The sequence below is a fragment of the Dermacentor albipictus genome, chromosome 8, assembly GCF_038994185.2.
Source record: "Dermacentor albipictus isolate Rhodes 1998 colony chromosome 8, USDA_Dalb.pri_finalv2, whole genome shotgun sequence".
Lineage (NCBI taxonomy): Eukaryota > Metazoa > Arthropoda > Arachnida > Ixodida > Ixodidae > Dermacentor > Dermacentor albipictus.
The window spans coordinates 90,737,572-90,756,252 of NC_091828.1; the positions used below are offsets into that span (position 1 = coordinate 90,737,572).

An 18,681-nucleotide genomic window follows, 5' to 3' on the forward strand; every position below is an offset into this window, starting at 1 on the left:
GCCGCGTCACGTCACGTGCGCTCCTCGACGGAGCAGAGCGGGCGAGAGGGAATACGTGCTGTCGCAGTGGCGCGCCAGGCCTTGCGTGAGGGGAGAGGGCATCACCGCGACGCCACGTCACACTCGCTCGCGGAAGGCTGTGTTATGCGTGCGTTCCTTGTCCACGCAAACTCCCACCTGCGCTCTAAGTTTCCCTCGGTAATTGCCATAGAGAAATCAATCTATAGAACGAACAGAATAAATTCGAAAGGAATGACGTTGGCGGGAGTAAGTTTTGAAACTACGACTCCACTTTCAGAAGCCGAGTGTCTTACATCTGAACAAGCGCCTCCAGCATACCAGACCTGTGTACTCTGCTTGATAACGTCATGCTACTTGAACAAAAATTCCCATTGCGAAGCCGGGCGTGACGAAAGCGGTGACGTCAAAATCACCGCGGCTTACTCGGAAGCGTCCTCGTTAGATTATGTGGCAGTGAGACAAGGTAGCAGTACATCAAGGATCGAAGTACGCCGACCTTGTGCTCTCTAGGAGGCATTGTCCAAGCGTCTCAACGCGCTCGCTTGCTAGCGAGGGCTTCATAACTCGAAGGACTCCTCAGCTGCGTTCAACTGGACATTAGTGCTTTCCTATTCATCATCATCACCATCATCATCATCATCATCCTGAATACGTCCACTGTAGAGCAAATGCCTCTCCCATACTTCAACTACCCGGTCATGTGCTAATTATGGCCATGTTGCCCCTGCAAACTTCTTAATCTCATCCGTCCACCTAAGATTCTGCCACCCTCTGCTACCCTTCCCCTCCCTTGGAATCCAGTCCGTAACCCTTAATGACCATCGGTTATCTTCCCTCCTCATTACATGTCCTGCCCATGCCCATTTCTTTTTCTTGATTTCAACAAAGATGTCATTGACTCGCGTTTGTTCCTTCACCCAATCCGATCTTTTCTTATCCCTTAACGTTACACCCGTCATTCTTCTTTCCATAGCTCGTTGCGTCGACCTCAATTTAAATAGAACCCTTTTCGTAAGCCTCCAGGTTTCTGCCCCGTAGGTGAGTACTGGTAAGAAACAGCTATTATACACTTTTCTCTTGAGGGATAATCGCAACCTGTTGTTCATGATCTGAGAATGCCTGCCAAACGCACCCCAGCCCATTCTTATTCTTCTGATTATTTCCGTCTCATGATCCGGATCCGCCGTCGCTACCTGCCTTATGTAGATGTATTCCCTTACCACTTCCAGTGCCTCGCTACCTATTGTAAATTGCTGTTCTTTCCCGAGACTGTTAAACATTACTTCAGCTTTCTGCAGATTAATTTTTAGACCCACTCTACTGCTTTGCCTCTCCAGGTCAGTGAGGATGCATTGCAATTGGTACCCTGGGTTACTAAGCAAGGCAATATCATCAGCGAATCGCAAGTTACTAAGGTATTCTCCATTACCTTTTATTCCCAATTCTTGCCAATCCAGGTCTCTGAATACCTCCTGTAAACACGCTGTGAATAGCATTAAAGAGATCGTATCTCCCTGCCTGACGCCTTTCTTTAATGGGATTTTATTGCTTTCTTTATGGAGGGCTACGGTGGCTGTGGAGCTGCTATAGATTACTTTCAGTATTTTTACATACGGCTCGTCTACACCTTGATTCCGTAATGCCTCAATGACTGCTGAGGTTTCGACATAATCAAATGCTTTCTCGTAATCAATGAAAGCTATATATAAGGGTTGGTTATATTCCGCACATTTCTCTATCACCTGATTGATAGTGTGAATATGATTTATTGTTGAGTAGCCTTTACGGAATCCTGCCTGGTCCTTTGCTTGACAGAAGTCTAAGGTGTTCCTGATTCTATGTCCGATTACCTTAGTAAATAGTTTGTAGGCAACGGACAGTAAGCTTATTGGTCTATAATTTTTCAAGTCTTTGACGTCCCCTTTCTTATGGATTAGGATTATGTTAATGTTCTTCCAAGATTCTGGTATGCTCGAGGTCATGAGGCATGGCGTATACAGGGTGGCCAGGTTCTCTAGAACAATCTGCCCACCATCCTTCAACAAATCTGCTGTTACCTGATCCTCCCCACCTGCCTTCCCCCTTTGCATAGCTCCCAAGGCTTTCTTTACTTCTTCCGGCGTTACCTGTGGGATCTCGAATTCCTCTAGACTATTCCCTCTTGCATTATCATCGTGGGTGCCACTGGTACTGTATAAATCTCTGTAGAACTTCTCAGCCACTTGAACTATTTCATCCATATTAGTAATGATATTGCCGGCTTTGTCTCTTAACGCATACATCTGATTCTTGCCAATTCCTAGTATCTTGTTCACTGCTTTTAGGCTTCCTCCGTTCCGAGAGCATGTTCAATGCTATCCATATTATACTTCCTTATGTCAGCTGTCTCACGCTTGTTGATTCACTTCCAAAGTTCTGCCAGTTTTATTCTAGCTGTAGGGTTAGAGGCTTTCATACATAGGTGTTTCTTGATCAGGTCTTTCGTCTCCTGCGGTAGCTTACTGGTATCCTGTCAAACGGAGTTATCACCGACTTCTATTGTGCACTCCTTAATGATGCCCATATTTCGCATTTTAAACCCATCATTGCGTACTTGTCCACGGATTTTTTTTTCATTTTTTTAGGAATTCACTTGTTTTTTGCCTAATTTCCTTCCAGAGCTTTCTTTGTTTTTCACAACAAAAGTTGAAGGAGTTAGATTGCAGTATAACCTCCTCTTCTGTTTCAAAGCAAGGCATTTTAGGCGAATTATCTGAATTTGATAACCATGGCTGCTGCTGGTTGCTGCTGCTTGCTTCCCCAATATCTGAGGGAAAAACAACAGAATAATCAAACCTGCGCCCGAAGGTGGTAGGCAACCTCGTTTTTCTTCCACAAAAAGCCGATGTTATAAAACTGTAGGTCACAATGGCATGCACACTCCTCTCGTACAATCCCATTTATTACCGCGTTCATAAGAGGACGTTCGTTCAAGAGCACGTTCGCACAGATGAACGTGAGAGTGCTCCAGTTTTCATCTGGCCGCAGGCGCTGAAATGACACGGACGAATAAAGCTCCACCCTTGATTGAAGCATTCTTCCCTCGATGAACATCAAACTTTGCCTTCATCCTTGTGACGTCATCCCATCCATGTCTCACAGTACGCACTCGCATAGCGTGCGGTCAGCGCTTCGGCATAACGTACGAGTCTCGTCGTCCGTCAACGAAAGCGTATTGCACGACAGTGAAATTATGACCAGTCCGGTGCGAAACAACACAAACACTGCGTGAAGTGGCACGGTGCCGACAATGCCAACAAGAATGGCAGTATTCAGTTTTCGCAACGTTTAGTCAACCGCTTCGCGAAAGCTTCTCTTATCAGATACTCCTACTGTGCGTTGTATCGGCATAAACTTTGTGCGTGCGAAGTAAAGTAGAGGTTGGCACATTTAGCTGGCACTCGCTACTCCACCTCAGAGCTAAAACAAGAAAGCAAGCGCAAGAATTTCTCAGGAATGCTCAATACAGTCATAGACTTTGATCGCGAATGCGATAGTTAGGAACACGAGTAGGAGGAAAGCGTGTAGAGCATGCTCCCAATGTGAGGCATCCCCGTATCGATGTTTTTGAAACGATTTCGTTCGATGAAACAATGAAATGTAGGCAGCAGTGCATGGAGGGCACCAGATAGCCTTCAATAATATGGAAATGTTCGTTTGTGTTATTCACGCTGGTGTTTCTGTTGTCCAACAAGAAGAAAGGCAGAAATATTTAAAATTATTCCACTTCCTCAAGTACGCTTCGTTAAGCAGACATGATCAGGAATGGTCTTACAAGGGCTCTCGCCCCCTGGAGATGACGTTTCGGCAACAGGACTTCTTCGCAGCTCTGACGGCGAAACGTTGGTCCCCAGCGTGAAACATCTCTTGTTGACCGCCCTCGATTGCTTCGTCTTTACCTCCCCATTAATGCACGCTATAGTGACCAAAGCGAGTAGAGCGTCTTATTTTATCCCGTTTCCTCTTGGCTCTTACTGCAGAGTGAATTTGCACGGAAAACCCAGTCCATCATCGCATCGCCAAAGAATGGAGTGTGGATTCAAGTGGAAAAGATCCAAAAGAGGTGACAATCGACGTCGCTTGGGAAGGAGGAATCCACAAAGAAATATGCGCGGGACGATGTTTCACTGCATCAACAACTACTTCTGGGAAATCGTGGAATAAAGCCACGTGCTACCAACGAACGCTTCTGGTGACCTGGTGGTGCTGAGGTTTCTTGCGATCCCGAAGCCGCGTATTCATACGTCTTCCGGGGCTCTCCATGTGGACGTGGAGCATTTAATTAATTCATTACTGTGAAACAACATTCTTGTCAAGTTGACTGCTTTAATGAGCTGCCTGGGGGAGGGGGGTACAATGCCACACCAATTAACTCAGAGTATAAAGATGTTCGCTCGACTTTTACCCGTCGGCTAGGGATACTCTTAAATTCATACTAACCAAACAAAGCACAGTCAACTTATATAAGCTAAACGCAAATTTTCGTTTAGTTATATCGTGAAGCTGCAGGAGATGTTTACCGAACCCACTCGCTACCATGTCGACTATTTTTCTTATGGGAATGGACACTACGGATCACCTGCATGCAAGCTGGTCCCAGAGCTACTCATGGCCTGTTCACGGTTCTGGTGGAGTTCTGAATGTACCAAGACTCAAAATACAGCCGCATGCCACCGGACTGTGTCAGTCTCAAGTCCGAAAGCGCAATTAATGCATGTAGTGTACTCAAACATCTTGCCCTGCTGAGAGAGCACATTTCTCCGGCTATAGAAGCGCAAGAGGTCGTTTCCGTGCTGTCCCAATACCTTCAGGAGGTTAAAGGTCAAGAATCATTTAAAATAAAGAATCTCGAGAAGAATTCACGGGTCACTCAACGATCCATGAAGCCAAGTGTAGAAGGCGCGCTGAATATGGCAAACTAGTTCTGCGGTAATCCTCATGGAGCAAGAAGTTCCGTAGCTCTGATTTAAACACAACTGATTTGCAATATAAAATTTTCCTTCTCTGCAAGTCGTCCAATAACTCTGTCTCGCTCATCAATCTGCTACCCTCTTGCTTTTCTCATGTGGGTAGATCGACTGCTACGGATAGGACTGGTCCCAGTTTTTAATACCAGGAGTGAGACAAATTTTCCCTTCAACTGTGAAGCTGTCTATCTGACAAATGTGTACGAGTTTCTTTTGTATCTTAGTGTTATGGCCGGATGGATGACAATTATTGCCTTTCAAGAATGGCACAATTTCAAGACATTGAGGTGGTTACATTGATCTGAAAGAAAATACGTGGAGGTAACATTCTATTTATTACAAAAGAGGCAAATAGAATTTCGCAGATCGTTTAATGTCTGTGGCAAACACTGGTATGGCAACCGCTGGTATTAGTGTAGCACAATACGTTTCAAGGAAACTAAAACGTAGTAGAGGGAGCAAAAGGAGTGGATTATGAATTGAGAAACTTTTCAGGAATAAGAGTGTGTATAATCTGATGCAAGATAAAGGTAGTTGGACAATATGCTAACGCGGGCCCGCTTTTATGTACTTAGGCGAAAAAGAAAGCAATTTTTGACAGACGCATCCCCATCTTAAGATGACGTTGGGAATACATAACGCGTGAGATTTGTAGAAGCCTTTCGTATCCGCAAAAACGATGAATCATGCTTAAGTGCGCGCTCCGAAACTTTGCTCAAGAAAGCGCTGTATATCTTGAATGCGATTCCTAACCTTGTCCTGATCATTTTTTACTTGGTGATGCAAGCTTATATGCATACGTAGGCCTTTCACTACGAGGGAACATTTTGGTTGCTTGTCAGCGCTCGCATCTGTCGTCCTGTCTTGTCATATTCAAAACTGGTTTACCTTCGTCAAAGCAGTTGGTTGTCGCTGGTAGAGGCTTTCATCCGGCGTTGAATATAAAGTAAAATGAGGCTGACGAGCGTTGACAACGATGACAATAGTGGTAAAGCCATTCGCTCGGAAGTCACAACAAAGATTTTGTAAACGCCCCTCCAGAGCTCCAAAGAAGCCACCGATTCTTCATTTTGCCGAAAAAGTGCCTGGATGCGGCGAAGTGCAGACAGTCAACTTCCTCCTTCAGAAGCACACGTGTTGTCGTCGCTATACCCGTTCCTGCCCCCCCCCCCCTCCTCCATCCCACCACCGAGGGTAAGGAATTTTGGTTTGCTTTCAAGAATACCTTCGTTCCGTCCCGTTACAAACAAGAAACAAGAAAGCAGACGAGGGCTCCTATGTAAATACATAGTGCGACCATTGAAGTTCAAGAGGCAGAACTGTGTGGTGGGGTGGAGGCTTGCACGGCACGAAGGGAAACAAGAAGGAGTAAATAGAACAGCCTGTCCGAAGAACTTGTCTTGAAACGGGATGGGAAAGTCAGGGAGGGTAACCGGATAAGATTCTCATTTGCTACCGTGTACTGGAGGAAGGGGAAATGGAAAACGGAAAGAACATCGGAGATAAAAAACAAACAAACGAAAAAAAGACAGGGAAGGTCGTGAACGTTCATTAAAATTACAGTCTTTCCGATAGGACACTTGAACGTAAAAAAATTTCAAGAGTTGCTTGACTGTCTTTTCGTGTGACGACTGTATAGGTTGGCATTTCAGGAGTCTCTGCTCCGGAAGGGGCCGGTCGGCCACCGCAGTCGTGAGTGACTACCTGTGTGCGCTCTATTCGGACAATGACAAAGAACGCTATCGATAGTTTCCTCGTAGTAGCAGCGGTCACACGCATCGCTGTTTTCCCATCCCATGCGGAATGCAAACGACTGCGCAAATGCGACGCCAAGTGAAAGTCGGGAAAGTACCGCTGCCTCTTGTCGGGACAGTCCGGGATGGGCCTGCTTCTTCGCCAGTCCCCCTAGTAGGTAGATTGGAACAGTATTTGGATACAATTAAGACAAGACAAGAACGAGTGTTGTGTCTTTTCCTCCGTTAGAATGGCGTAGTCGAGTAGGAACGAGACTTCCAAGCCTTGCTCTCAAATATCGTGCTCAGAAGTAGCTTACGGACCAACTTTCCGCACCCTTAACCGCCACATCGCTCTGGGGCGGTGTTTAGGGCTCCACAGCGGCATAAGCACAAGGCGGTGGCATCGCTGCTGACGGTGGCCTTGCACAGGCAATCTCCACTTTGTCGCAATGTCTACGTGATGTGACCTTTACTCCATCCGTCAGTCCCGGTGCTTTGGCAACCCCTGTACCGACAGCGCTTCTGGAGTTTCATGGGTTAAATAATGACCCATCCACCTCGGTTAATTGCGTCGACACTCTGGCCGATGCCAATCACTGGACGGACGTGCTTAACATATCCATCGCCGAAGGATGCCTCCATGGAGCGGCAGTAGCGTAGTATCGCTTTGAGTGCCGCCAGTAGTCGACCTGCGCAAACTGGAGTGCGGCGTTAATGTCCGCACTTAAGGAACTTCCGGAGAGTTACGACATTCGCTTTAACGAGATGCGCTTTGACCGGCAGGTCGACGCCGCGTATGTCAGCACATACGCGTACATCTACAAGAAATTACACCTTCTCGAAGCTTGCAGCTTTGCTTGGATGCCCCCTGCGGCTAGGCAGAATAGCATCAATGGCATCTGAGATACCACCCATGCGGCAATCCTTCCCATGCATCGAATGGAACCCAGTATGTACGCTTTTGTCCGGAAGATAGCGGAACTGCAGGATACCGCAAGTCGGCGTTTAGGAACCACAGCACCCGAGCATTCCTCTCCCCAGGTTGCTGTTCGACGGGGATGTTTTCCTCGCGGGCGCATGGGCCCCAGCTATATGAACGGTCCGCAAGGTCCGCGACAGACCTAACAATATCAACCGCGTCCGCTGCCAACGCTCCTTGTCGGCGTTTATGGAAGAGGTGAGCTTATGGCACTTGTGCGCAGCGCAGATGAGTGCGCAGCTCTGCGGCAGCGTCACGCCACACACGCACTCCAGCCGTGGACCGAGCCACGCATTCGAGACCTAGGAAGTAGCGTGCCTCGCACCGGTGCTCGCGACCTGCGTCTCCGCGGAGATGCTGGAAGAAATTTCATGGTCGCTGTTGCCGCTTACTAATTACCCGTACCCGCCAATCTGATCCTGGGATCCAATCTTCCTGTCCGATGACGTGCAGCTCCTTATCGAAGGCGGTGCAGAACTTTTCCGCCCAATTTCTTCGGCGTCAACAGCTACTGCAGTCGCTACAGGTGAGCCTGAGGGACCTACAAAGCTTTCCTCAGTGGTCGAACGTCGTAGAGCGAGCGATTTTCTCATACAATACATCGCAGTTACCAGACACTAGGTTACTGGAACATCACATTCCTACAGATGACCATGCCCCTATATGTATATCATTGTGACATTACGCTGAACACGAACGTACCGTCACTGCCGAACAAGTTCAGGAAATGCTGGCCACTAACGCGGTTAGACCATCTTTAACCTCTGGACAGCGCCTGTCCTCCTTGTCAAGAAGAAGGACGGCATTCAGAGGCTTTGTGTCGATTATCGGAAGGTAAAAGGCACGCCATCCCTCAGTCCTGCCCACTTCCCCACATTGACGACGCCTTGGACATCGTATGAAACTCTAGGCTCTTTTCATGACTCGATCTTTGTGCGGGGTACCCGCAAGTTAACGTTGCCGAGCAAGACAAGAGTAAAACAGCGTTGCGGACACCTTCCGACTTTCACGAGTTTAACCACATGCTTTTTTGGGCTGCGAACCACGCCAGGTATATTTCAGCGTGCCATGAATATGGCTCTCGGCCCATTGAAAGACCAAGCTTGTATCGTGTGCCTCGACGACATATTAGTGCTGCGCGTAACAGAAGACGAACGTCTTCAAATCTTTGGCGACGTTCTGCAACGACTATTTAATGCAGGGTTCCAAGTGAGCCGAGAAAATTGCCAATTTTTTTCGACCGCTATCTATTATTTGGGACACAACATTTTTGCAGACGGCGTTCAACCTTTCCCTTAAAGGGTGGCAGCGGCAGCCACGTTTCCACCTCCGACATCTGAGAAGCAGATAAACACATTTCTGGGTCTCGCGTCGTACCTGCCCAAGTTCCCTTCAAACTTCACGTTTACAGCAGCTACACTCACGTATATGCTTAAGAAAGCTGCGAACGCTCCCTTTCAAGCCCTCAAGCACCGGCTCATACATTGCCAAGTCCAGGGTCGTTTCAAAGACCAGTGGGATGACAGAGCTGCACATTGATGTCAGGCAGGTTAATCTAGGAGCAGGTGTCGTTCAGCTCGACCCCAACGGGCTGAACATGAACAAGTCACCTACGCCAGCCGCAAATTATCAGACACGGAACGCGATTGCAACTCGGACCAGCTGGAGTGCCTCGCCGTTGTCTGGAGCGTCGACGAGAAATTCCGGCACTACTTGTTCGGTCGCATGCTCACTGTCGTGACGGACAACGCCGCGATTGCATGGCTGCCTGCCAAACGACACCTGAAGCCCATGCTCACTCGCTGGATCATCCGATTACAAGACTACGCCTACGACCTAAAGCAACGGGCTGGGTCGCTAAGCAAGGTTGCCGATGCACTATCGAGAAACCTATGCGATGTGAGTTTAGCCCAAACCAAAGAAGGCTGCATCTGGTTCTATCAACATGACGTTTCTATATCTCAACGATGCGATTCAGATTTCGCATCGCCGGAGATGGGCAGCAATTCCACATTTCTCCTGCGTGGAAGAACTTTGTATCGACGCCATTGGACCAGAAGCCAAGATGAACGCCACCTTCTAGTAATCCACTCCATCTGCGTTCCGATAAAGTCAGCACACCGTTCTTGATACGCCGGAAGGCAGACACATAGGCCGACGAGGTACTCTTCGTAAGATCCAGGAACGCTTTTGGTGGCGGAGGATGGATAGGAGTATTCGCTCGTACGTCGCAAGCTGCGAGGTGCGCCAAAAGCATGGGCGTCGCCTGGGATGCCGACCCGGGCTGCTAGCACACGTTCCGCTCTCTGACATCTCAACGCGCGTTAAGGGCCTCATGTCACTGCAAATCCTGCGTCTGTGTTTAGAAAAAGTTTATTTAAACAAAAGACGATATAAACACTGAATCACAATCATGGCGCGATTCCACCAGGACGATAACATATAAAAAATTGGCTGTGGGTTAGCTCGGCTATGCCAGGATATACGTAGCGAAAGCTAAGGCATAGCGTGCTTAGCCTTGGTTAACATTGATTGCAAGTCCAGGTTAGTCTGGTTGTCAAGCTATGTTGCGGCGTTTAGCCAGTCGTTCGGCGCGCTGTTTGTCTGTTTCCTGGGCAATCCATTTCCTCTTCATCTCGTTCCGATGTCGATTACAGGCCTCCTCCTGCTTATCAGAATTGTAGCCGTCCATACTGCCGCCTCAACTGTGGTTGCTATCATGTTATCATGATAGCATGATGTTAACGTGTTATCAGGCATGCGACCCAGCTGGCGAAGCGAGCGGAGGTGAGCGCAATGAAGAGGAACGCGTGTGACGTCATACCAAATGGCGTAAGCGGAAAGGCGCGGCGCTGCGCAGTGGTGGAACGCCTGTGGCTCGGTGCTACTAGTGTCGCATGCGCAGTAGTGACTAGAGAGCGAGAGAGAAAGAAATGTCCACGGCGAGGCGCGCGTTGTGACGTCATGTGCCTCCTCGGAGTACCGCCACGGCGAAATCGCGAGTTCGCGGTCAGTAAAGCTATCGCCTTAAAAGAAACGAAGGATTGTATACAGGGCACGTTCTCAGTTTGCGTCCCGTGTCCCGCGTCGGCCATCTTTGAACGAAAGATCGTTCCGAACCACGCATACTCAACCACACAGGCCCTCCGTGAAGGGCACAGGCGTCCCTGAACTAATTTAATTTGTGAATGTAAAATATGCCAGAAAAATTTTAATGTACGACTTACACACAACCTACAGATATCATACACTCGGATTGTAATTTGACTATACGAGAAAACCTTTATACAAATACAAATGCCTTTATTTCCATAAACGTACAATTTATGGGGGATTTAGGGAAAAATTGCTCGCAGCAACTTGACGGGCCTTAAACCCGGTCTGAGGGCAGCAGCAGAAGGCACAGGCACTGATTTAGAACCGACAAAACAATACATAAGCGAAAAAAAAAACAAAGACAATGACAACTTGGCTTAGACAGTATGCCAGCAAACAGAAGTGCAATGGAGAAAAGAAAGAAAAAAAAAGAAAAACATTACAAATCATAAAAACTACGCGAATCCACAGTGTACAGTATTGTACAAAAGAAGCAGTAATAGAACAAGGTAATCATTGTAGGAAAGAATAAGACATAATTTGACAGAGGCTAATATCAAATTGAGATGTGTGACGACAGTCTACTTCAGAAAACAGTCACAAACAACCCATTAAATCGTCTTCAAAATGTCACTGAAATGCTCATATAAATGCGATACAGGACAGGAGGTGACATCTATGTTACTACATTTAAGCGTGTTTAATAGGCGTGGTAAGCGGTGGTACAACATTTGAAGAGAATAGTTAGTGCGAGGGTGCGGCACATACCAGTGTTCAGGTGACCGTGTACTGTATTCTGTTCTGTTTCTAGTTAGCTGTGCTAACGATGTGATGTATGGCTGGCTTTGTTTTGCTTCTTTACGATAGGCTAGTAACAGCCTCAACTGCGACAGAGAAAGCAGTGTGAGTAAATACAACTGTTTGAATAGAGGTGCAGTGTGAGCGTCTACTGGAGCATTACAGATACTACGTATTGCCTTTTTTTGAAGCAAGAATAACCGGTTTATGTTTGTAGCAGACGTCGTACTCCACACGAGGCAGCAGTAGTGTACGTGACTCAGGAAGAGAGCGTTGTAATTGAACGTAATTCGTTGAACGTAGTTCTCTTACGTGAAAAGTCAAACAGACACCCTTTTCCTGAGTTTCTACCAATCATAGAGCTACGCGCCGCGCTCGGTTCCTCGCAACAACACCATTCAGATGGCGCTCGACCCCGTGCATTCGCGACCCACTCAAGAGGCCGCGTTTCTGCGAGAAACCTCACCTTTATGCACAGCGTTCGCTGCCAGTGTTTCACTGCAACCGTTTTGGTTACATAAGCTGCAGTAACTGGGAAGCGTGAGAAGCAATCGGTGATCTTTGAATGCTATCGCGTAGTACTCTTAACGGCGAAGACTAAGCGTAGAACGACAGAAAGCTGAGCTAGTGGGCTAAGGATTCATTATGCAAAAAAAAAAGGTGAGGCGTGCAGACAGGACACAAGCGTTCGCGTTGTCCACTTCTCTTTTGTGTCCTGTCTGCACGCCTCACCTTTTTTGCGGAAGATTAAGCGTCCTCCAAATTTTTTTTAGGCAATCGGGATTGATCGCGTTGACACAATACCAACTACGGTAGCAGGGAACCGGTAAGTGTTAATCCGAGTTGACTACTTTTGAAAGTTTGTGGAAGTCACTGCTGTGCCTGACATAATAGTTCTGCGGACACCGGCACGGCGGAGAGAAGTAATCAATAAAGGGAAAATGAGACACCCACCCAAACGTAGCTAAGTGTTACAAAGGAAACCCATACGGGTTCCTCGAAAAAAAAAAGCCAGTTAGCTCAGGTGGTAGAGCGGCTTCCCCGGAAAGGTGGTGGTCCCGCGTTCTAGTCCCGGACGAGGACGAATTTTTCTTGAACTGCGAGGCTTTTCTTTCGAGGAATACGTAAGGGTTTCCTTTGTCGCATTTATCTACGTTTGGGTGGATGTCTCATTTTTCCTTAATTATTCGCTGCTGTGCATTCTTTCGCAGCCAGCTTGGTCATAAAATTTCTGCTGGGCCGGGTTGAATGAAAACACTTTGTATCCAAGAGTCTGATTTGAGACAGAGCGACTACTAACCGTAGTCGTGTACTATGAAGTTGGCTACGGAATACTGGTGTTGAACAACACTTCGCTTCAGCATACCATCCCGAAGCGAACGTTTTAATGGAGAAGTACAACCAGACCCTACATGCCCGGCTTATCCCTCACTGCGTAAAAACAACAATAGACGTCAAGAAACCACCTGCAAGCGATTACGTGTAAACAGCTGCATGCGCAGTTAACACGGGGGTTTCAGACTTCTGTTGGAACTACCCTCTGCGACGTTACAATGCGAAGTTCCGCACGGATGGATTCCGTACTGAACTACGGAACTTGCAGGTGCCCAGTCTATAACCTGGGCACCTGCAAAAGTCCGAGGTACCACTTCTCTACAAACCTTCTGCCGCAGCGGACGGGTTGAGGCACGCAAAAGGGCTACTGAGGTGCAAAAGGCCCAAAAGCGGTACTATGACTGCCGTCCCCGACCAGGGCCACAAAAGCAGGTCCGGGACGAGGTGTGGGTACAGTAAGACACACAGTAACCTGGCAAAAAGCTTTACGCAAAGTATGAAGGCCCTTTCGTCATCTCTGAGAGACTGGGTGAGAAAACGTGGCGTGTAGGCTACACCCGGCTAGTGAAACTGCTGTGGGCCAACGCAGGAAAGGCAATTATTCCCTTCACGTATGTCGCTTTAAAAGACCTTGGGCAGAACGGATGAGTTGTGATTGCTGTGTTCAGTTCTTTATTCTTTTTTTTTTCTGCTCTTTCTGCAGATTTTCCGCCGGAGCAGTGTAGCCGAATATGGCGATCGAAGTTCGAGAGGTAGTTCGAACTGTAAGTTCGAACTGTAAGGTGGGGTGCAGGCTTTCGCGGCCCAAGGGGAAAAGAGATGTAAGAAATAGAACAGCCACCCCCAAAGCTAGTGTTGGTCATTTTTTTTTCGTAACGATAGGACCAGGGAAAGAGTTTTTATCGACAACCACTGGACCAAATTTGATTAGGCTTGTTGCATTTAAAAGAAAACGACATCCAATGATTGTACAAAACGATTTTTTTATTTAAGCTTTCTGCTTTCTCATGAAAAGTGCTGAAATATAGCTAAATTTCGCAAAACGTAACTAACTATCAAGCGTGCGACTTGATAATCAAATGAAAAACAATATCAACAATGAATAACGCAAGGAAATACGATATCACAAATATATAAACTACACCTAAGTATACAACCAGAGCGAACATATTTGAGGTAAGTATTATTCGTTCCCCTGAAATACATTAGTAATTACTGAGTAGGGCTTTCACAACACCCTTTCACACATAGTAAAAAAATCACGTAAATTATATATTTATATGTCATATTCGTCCATTTTAGATACTTTAGCAGAGGCAATATATCAGCCTGCTGAACTTTTACTACTGCAGAGTTATCAATTAATGAACATAGTATCTTTCCTTATTTTCCCATTTCCGACACGGTTCGTGAAAAATTTCATGTTCAAAATTAATTTTACACTTCATACATTAAGTTAGAATTGACATTGCTCTGTCAAATATTATTTCAATGGTTCAGTTAAATGTTATTTCAAACACAGTTACTTCAAGTCGGTAGAGTGGTTACATTATAAAACCAAATATGCATTTTACATGCTCCTAAATATGGTAATCGTAATTGGCCCTGAGATCTTAATATCGCACTTTATAATAGGTAGTCTTCATCGAATGTAAATTATTGCTTCATGCTATAAGGATTGAAGTAGCACAACAAATATCGTTTTAGTGCACCGATAATAAACGAAAGCGATAATGTTTAGAGGCAATGTCGATTACTAAGGACGCTCAGGTGAACTGGCTAAATGGTTTAATACTGTCCCACTTCACAAGACTAACAAGTATTATCAGCAATCCAGCCTAAGCAATCCCTTTCAACGACAGTCATGTTTTCTTGGATATTTTTTTTATCGAAAGCAATGCTCTTTCGTAACCTCCACGTCACTAAGAACACTGGAGCATTGCTTTATGGAGAACACAAATCGGGTGACGAATGCTGGGGTTCACTGTTGCTAAGTCATCGAGTAAATGACTTCGCAAAAGGATCAGCGTTGAAAGATACAGCGCGTGAGAGATTAAGGAGGATAAGCGTACAGTTTGAATGGACGAAATAGGAAAGGTTTGCAACCATTGCGTTAGGTAGCTTCTGCACAAAAGGAAAACCGTTCCAAGATCAAAAGATGGTATGAGCTGGTATGATACACAACCGCGGAATAAAATACATTTTGCAAACACGCTGAAAGTCAGTGCAAAAAAGCAGTTAAACCTGCTTTTTTTTCAGAAAGATAGACAATCTGGGCGTTGTTTTATGAGTGGTTGACTGAACAGCAGTAAAGCATAAACACCGACGTCCGTTGAACCTGACGGCGAGGCGAACAGCTCTATGCTATCTGTGGGAGATAAACTGCTTACACTGCTCAACGTTCTCCCGGCGCATCTAATAATACACACGTGCGTGACATCGCAGGGACTTTTGCATGCACCGCTCTCCGCTTAGGTTTCTTTAAGCCGTACTTTGAGTAAATCTTAAAAACGAGTGCTTCCCTGCTAATGTACTATACTGCCATGGTTTTCGACTCCCTCAACATCAACGTTCCTATATCCGCTGCCGTTATTCTGACTGCATTTGTGGCTTTCTGGAGGTGAGAGTTTTCGTAACCTGCAGCCTGCCGTTTAGTTTAGCGAGTATCTAATTATGCGTCCTCGACTGCGTTGTTGTCTCTTAACGCTGAAGAATAGGTGGGGTGATGAAGCTAGCACATTCACATTACCAAGTCGGAATCAGCTAGCGCAAGACAGGTGTACTTGGATGTCGCTGGGAGGGGCCTTCGTCCTGCAATTGACATAAAAAGATGACAACGACGACGACGACGACGATGACGATGATTATGATGATGATGATGATGGCGATGGTGGTGGTGGTGGTGGTGGTGGTGGGGGTGGTGGTGGTGGTGCCAAATTATGCTTGGTTAACAAAGCTAACACTGTTGGGCCCACTTGAAAAACTTTCAATGCATCATATGAGTAAAGAAGTGCCGGAAACTAATTATAGCGTGAGTAAATGATACTTCGCACATATAAGATCATTTTCTAGAAACGCAGTACGATCTCATAAAGTATGTTTACTTTCCTCATGCCGATCGATGTAAGCGAGCACTTATTATCGTTCGTTGGTTCTCATTGATCTTTAGCTCGCATAGTTCTGTGAACATCCATCGCAAGTTCCCATGGTCAGTCTAGGCCAGCAGGCCAAGACACGCTGTTACGTTGTGCGCGAGCTCCCGTGAGTGTTATCACTCGAAGTGTTGCATTTACCAGCCACAGTCACTAAGCACTCAGAAACAACAGGGATTATGGCGTCGGTCTGTCCATATGGTTTGTTTATGCTGTGGCAAGTGTTGTCACAGTAAGGCTCAAATTATTATATGCAACATTTCCTGCCATAACAGTACAAACAAGAAACAGGCGTTCCCTGTATTTATCCTTTCTACGACTCCATGGCGTGCATTGTAGTGAAGCCGTCATAACGTTGCTACGAATAGGGTCTTTATAATATACATATTTTTAATGAGGGAAAATGGGGAGGGGGGGAGGGGGGGAGGGAGCCACGGGAGCGCAACTGTTCAGAACTGCACGAATGGCCTTCGCGATCTCGAAACCTTCGCAGCATTACTAACGCTTTCGTTTAGATAGTAAACAACCGTACGACACACGAATGTATCCTAAAAGGTGTATTAGATGTTCACCTTGTTCTCTCCAATACACACCGCGAAATAGGTGTTATTATTTTACTCATATTTTTACATATTAGTAAACCTTGCTCGATAATACATATCAAATTATACTCGGACGCTGAGTAACGTTTTACCTACTACAGAAGGGTGGTGTGCGATGATTTGTCATTTCTTGTACAAACTATTCCAACGCTGTAAATCTGTACTTTTTGTTTGCCTCACAGGATACTTTATAACGCTTTTCTATCCCGACCTTCTGTTCTTATAGTACCTTATTATCACAAAACAAACTCAATATTTCTGTAACCATGGCTCTAACGCAATGTTCCACATAAACAAATAATTACGGTGTTGCTTGATTTTTTTCTCTCTTTATACCGAACATACGTCCATCGAAACGTCGAGTTTGCATAGTTCCTAGACATTTCTAACACTTACAGGTGGCGCCGTAACAAGTTCAGCATCTTCAAAAGAAGAGGAATTCAAGGTCCCGAACCGAGCTTGTTGTCGGGGAACTTTTGCGAGTTCTGGAACAAGGTGAGCAGTGGTAGAGCCATGTAAAAGAAGAGGCACAATGTTTCACGCTTACCCCGCATCATTACAATGAACAACGGTAATATTACTTTGCAATAAAACGCAAGGACATTGGGTCGTTCGAAGGCCCAATGTAATGAAATGAATGCGATACCATAAACTCTCGAGCTCTTCCTTTCTTTCTTTCTTTCTTTCTTTCTTTCTTTCTTTCTTTCTTTCTTTCTTTCTTTCTTTCTTTCTTTCTTTCTTTCTTTCTTTCTTTCTTTCTTTCTTTCTTTCTTTCTTTCTTTCTTTCTTTGCTTGTTAGTTTCTTTTGATAATTCGCCTGTCCTTTTGGTTTGTGTCTTTTTTTCTTGAGGTCGATACTTAAGCATTTGAAATCAGCTTTCAAGTCATTAAAAGGGGCAGACGCGCAAAATATCATAGCTACAAATCCTGTGACGTAAATAATGCTACGACTTAGCAATACGAAGGTCATAGATTATCAGCTATGTCATAGTTTTTGAAAGTATGATACGCAAAGTATTACCGCAGACGGCCAACGCTGGCATAATTCTAGGTCGTAACTAAAGGTTCCCCGATGGAAACTCAGTACTAAAGGTGCAGTTAGGACTGTTTTCTTATAATTGCCTGTGCCTGCCGGAGAGTTTGGTATGATGTGCGATGCGAGCTACTCTTCCTCGCTTAGTCAAACCGTACCCACCAAATTTATAACCTGGCTCTAAAAAGCAAACGACAAATAATGAAATTGAAAGTTAAATATAAAAGTTACATAGGCACCCACTCATTGTTCACAGAAAGTTCAAATAAGCACGTGAATGTCATAACAAGTCTATGCAGGGAGTTTCACTTAGCTTGAGCCAAATATTAAAAATATGCAAATACTGCATAGCTGGACAGAAGCAATGTTGTGTTGTTTGCGTCTCTTGCAGATACTCAGATTATTTTTCGCATTCCGCCCAATTAGATATTTAGCATTATTTATCAACTTCTCAATTATTATATGTAAATAAAGTGCGCCAATACAAAAATTGTAGAACAACATGAAAAGCTTCCGATGCAGCTTTCTGTTTCTCAATACGTGCTGCATAAGAGTGTTTTTCCGAGCGTGAACAAAGCCCGCGAACACACGCAAGGCTGCCGTGTGACAGTACGCTCGAGGCACTTTCTGTTAATTCGCGCGCTTCGTTCGCGCTCTCTTTTCTGAACAATGAACGACACAACCGGTGGAAATGCTTCGTCTGCCATTGCTGCTACACGAACTGCTCGACCAAAGACTCGGTGTCACCGCTGAGAGCCCCCTGTCGTTCGGAATCTAATTCTTCGCCACAGTATATATCGCGATTTCAAAACACTCAACAGCTGTGCTCAAGATTTGCATTACGGAGTATCGTAAACGTGGCGAACTTTTTTTTTCCACCAATGTTCTAAACGTCTCTCGCTAAACGTCTCTAACCACCCTGT

At 45.7% G+C, this 18,681-nt stretch overlaps 2 protein-coding genes across 9 annotated transcripts in view; one reads left to right on the forward strand and one right to left on the reverse strand.

The window, feature by feature from the left end:
• LOC135911338 (cytochrome P450 3A5-like) overlaps window positions 1–4,244 on the forward strand; it is a 40,986-nt gene extending 36,742 nt beyond the window's left edge. Inside the window, exon 14 of the mRNA XM_065443568.2 lies at window positions 4,041–4,244. Within this exon, the coding sequence (XP_065299640.2) occupies window positions 4,041–4,127 (87 nt within the window). The 3' untranslated portion in view covers window positions 4,128–4,244. The remainder of the gene's footprint in view (window positions 1–4,040) is intronic.
• LOC135911357 (uncharacterized) overlaps window positions 1–18,681 on the reverse strand; it is a 371,373-nt gene that overhangs the window by 243,258 nt on the left and 109,434 nt on the right. For 4 of the 8 annotated variants that reach the window (XR_011507991.1, XR_011507984.1, XR_011507988.1 and 1 more), the window contains 2 exons: window positions 17,122–17,210; window positions 13,761–15,782 (listed from right to left, as the gene is read on the reverse strand). The exons of the other annotated variants lie outside the window; for them this stretch is intronic. Coding sequence is in view for 1 of the 4 variants with exons in the window: in XM_070523697.1 (XP_070379798.1) it covers window positions 17,150–17,210 (61 nt within the window). In the remaining 3 variants the exon portion in view is untranslated. Of the gene's footprint in view, window positions 1–13,760; window positions 15,783–17,121; window positions 17,211–18,681 lie in introns of those variants that run through there. 8 annotated transcript variants of the gene reach the window in all.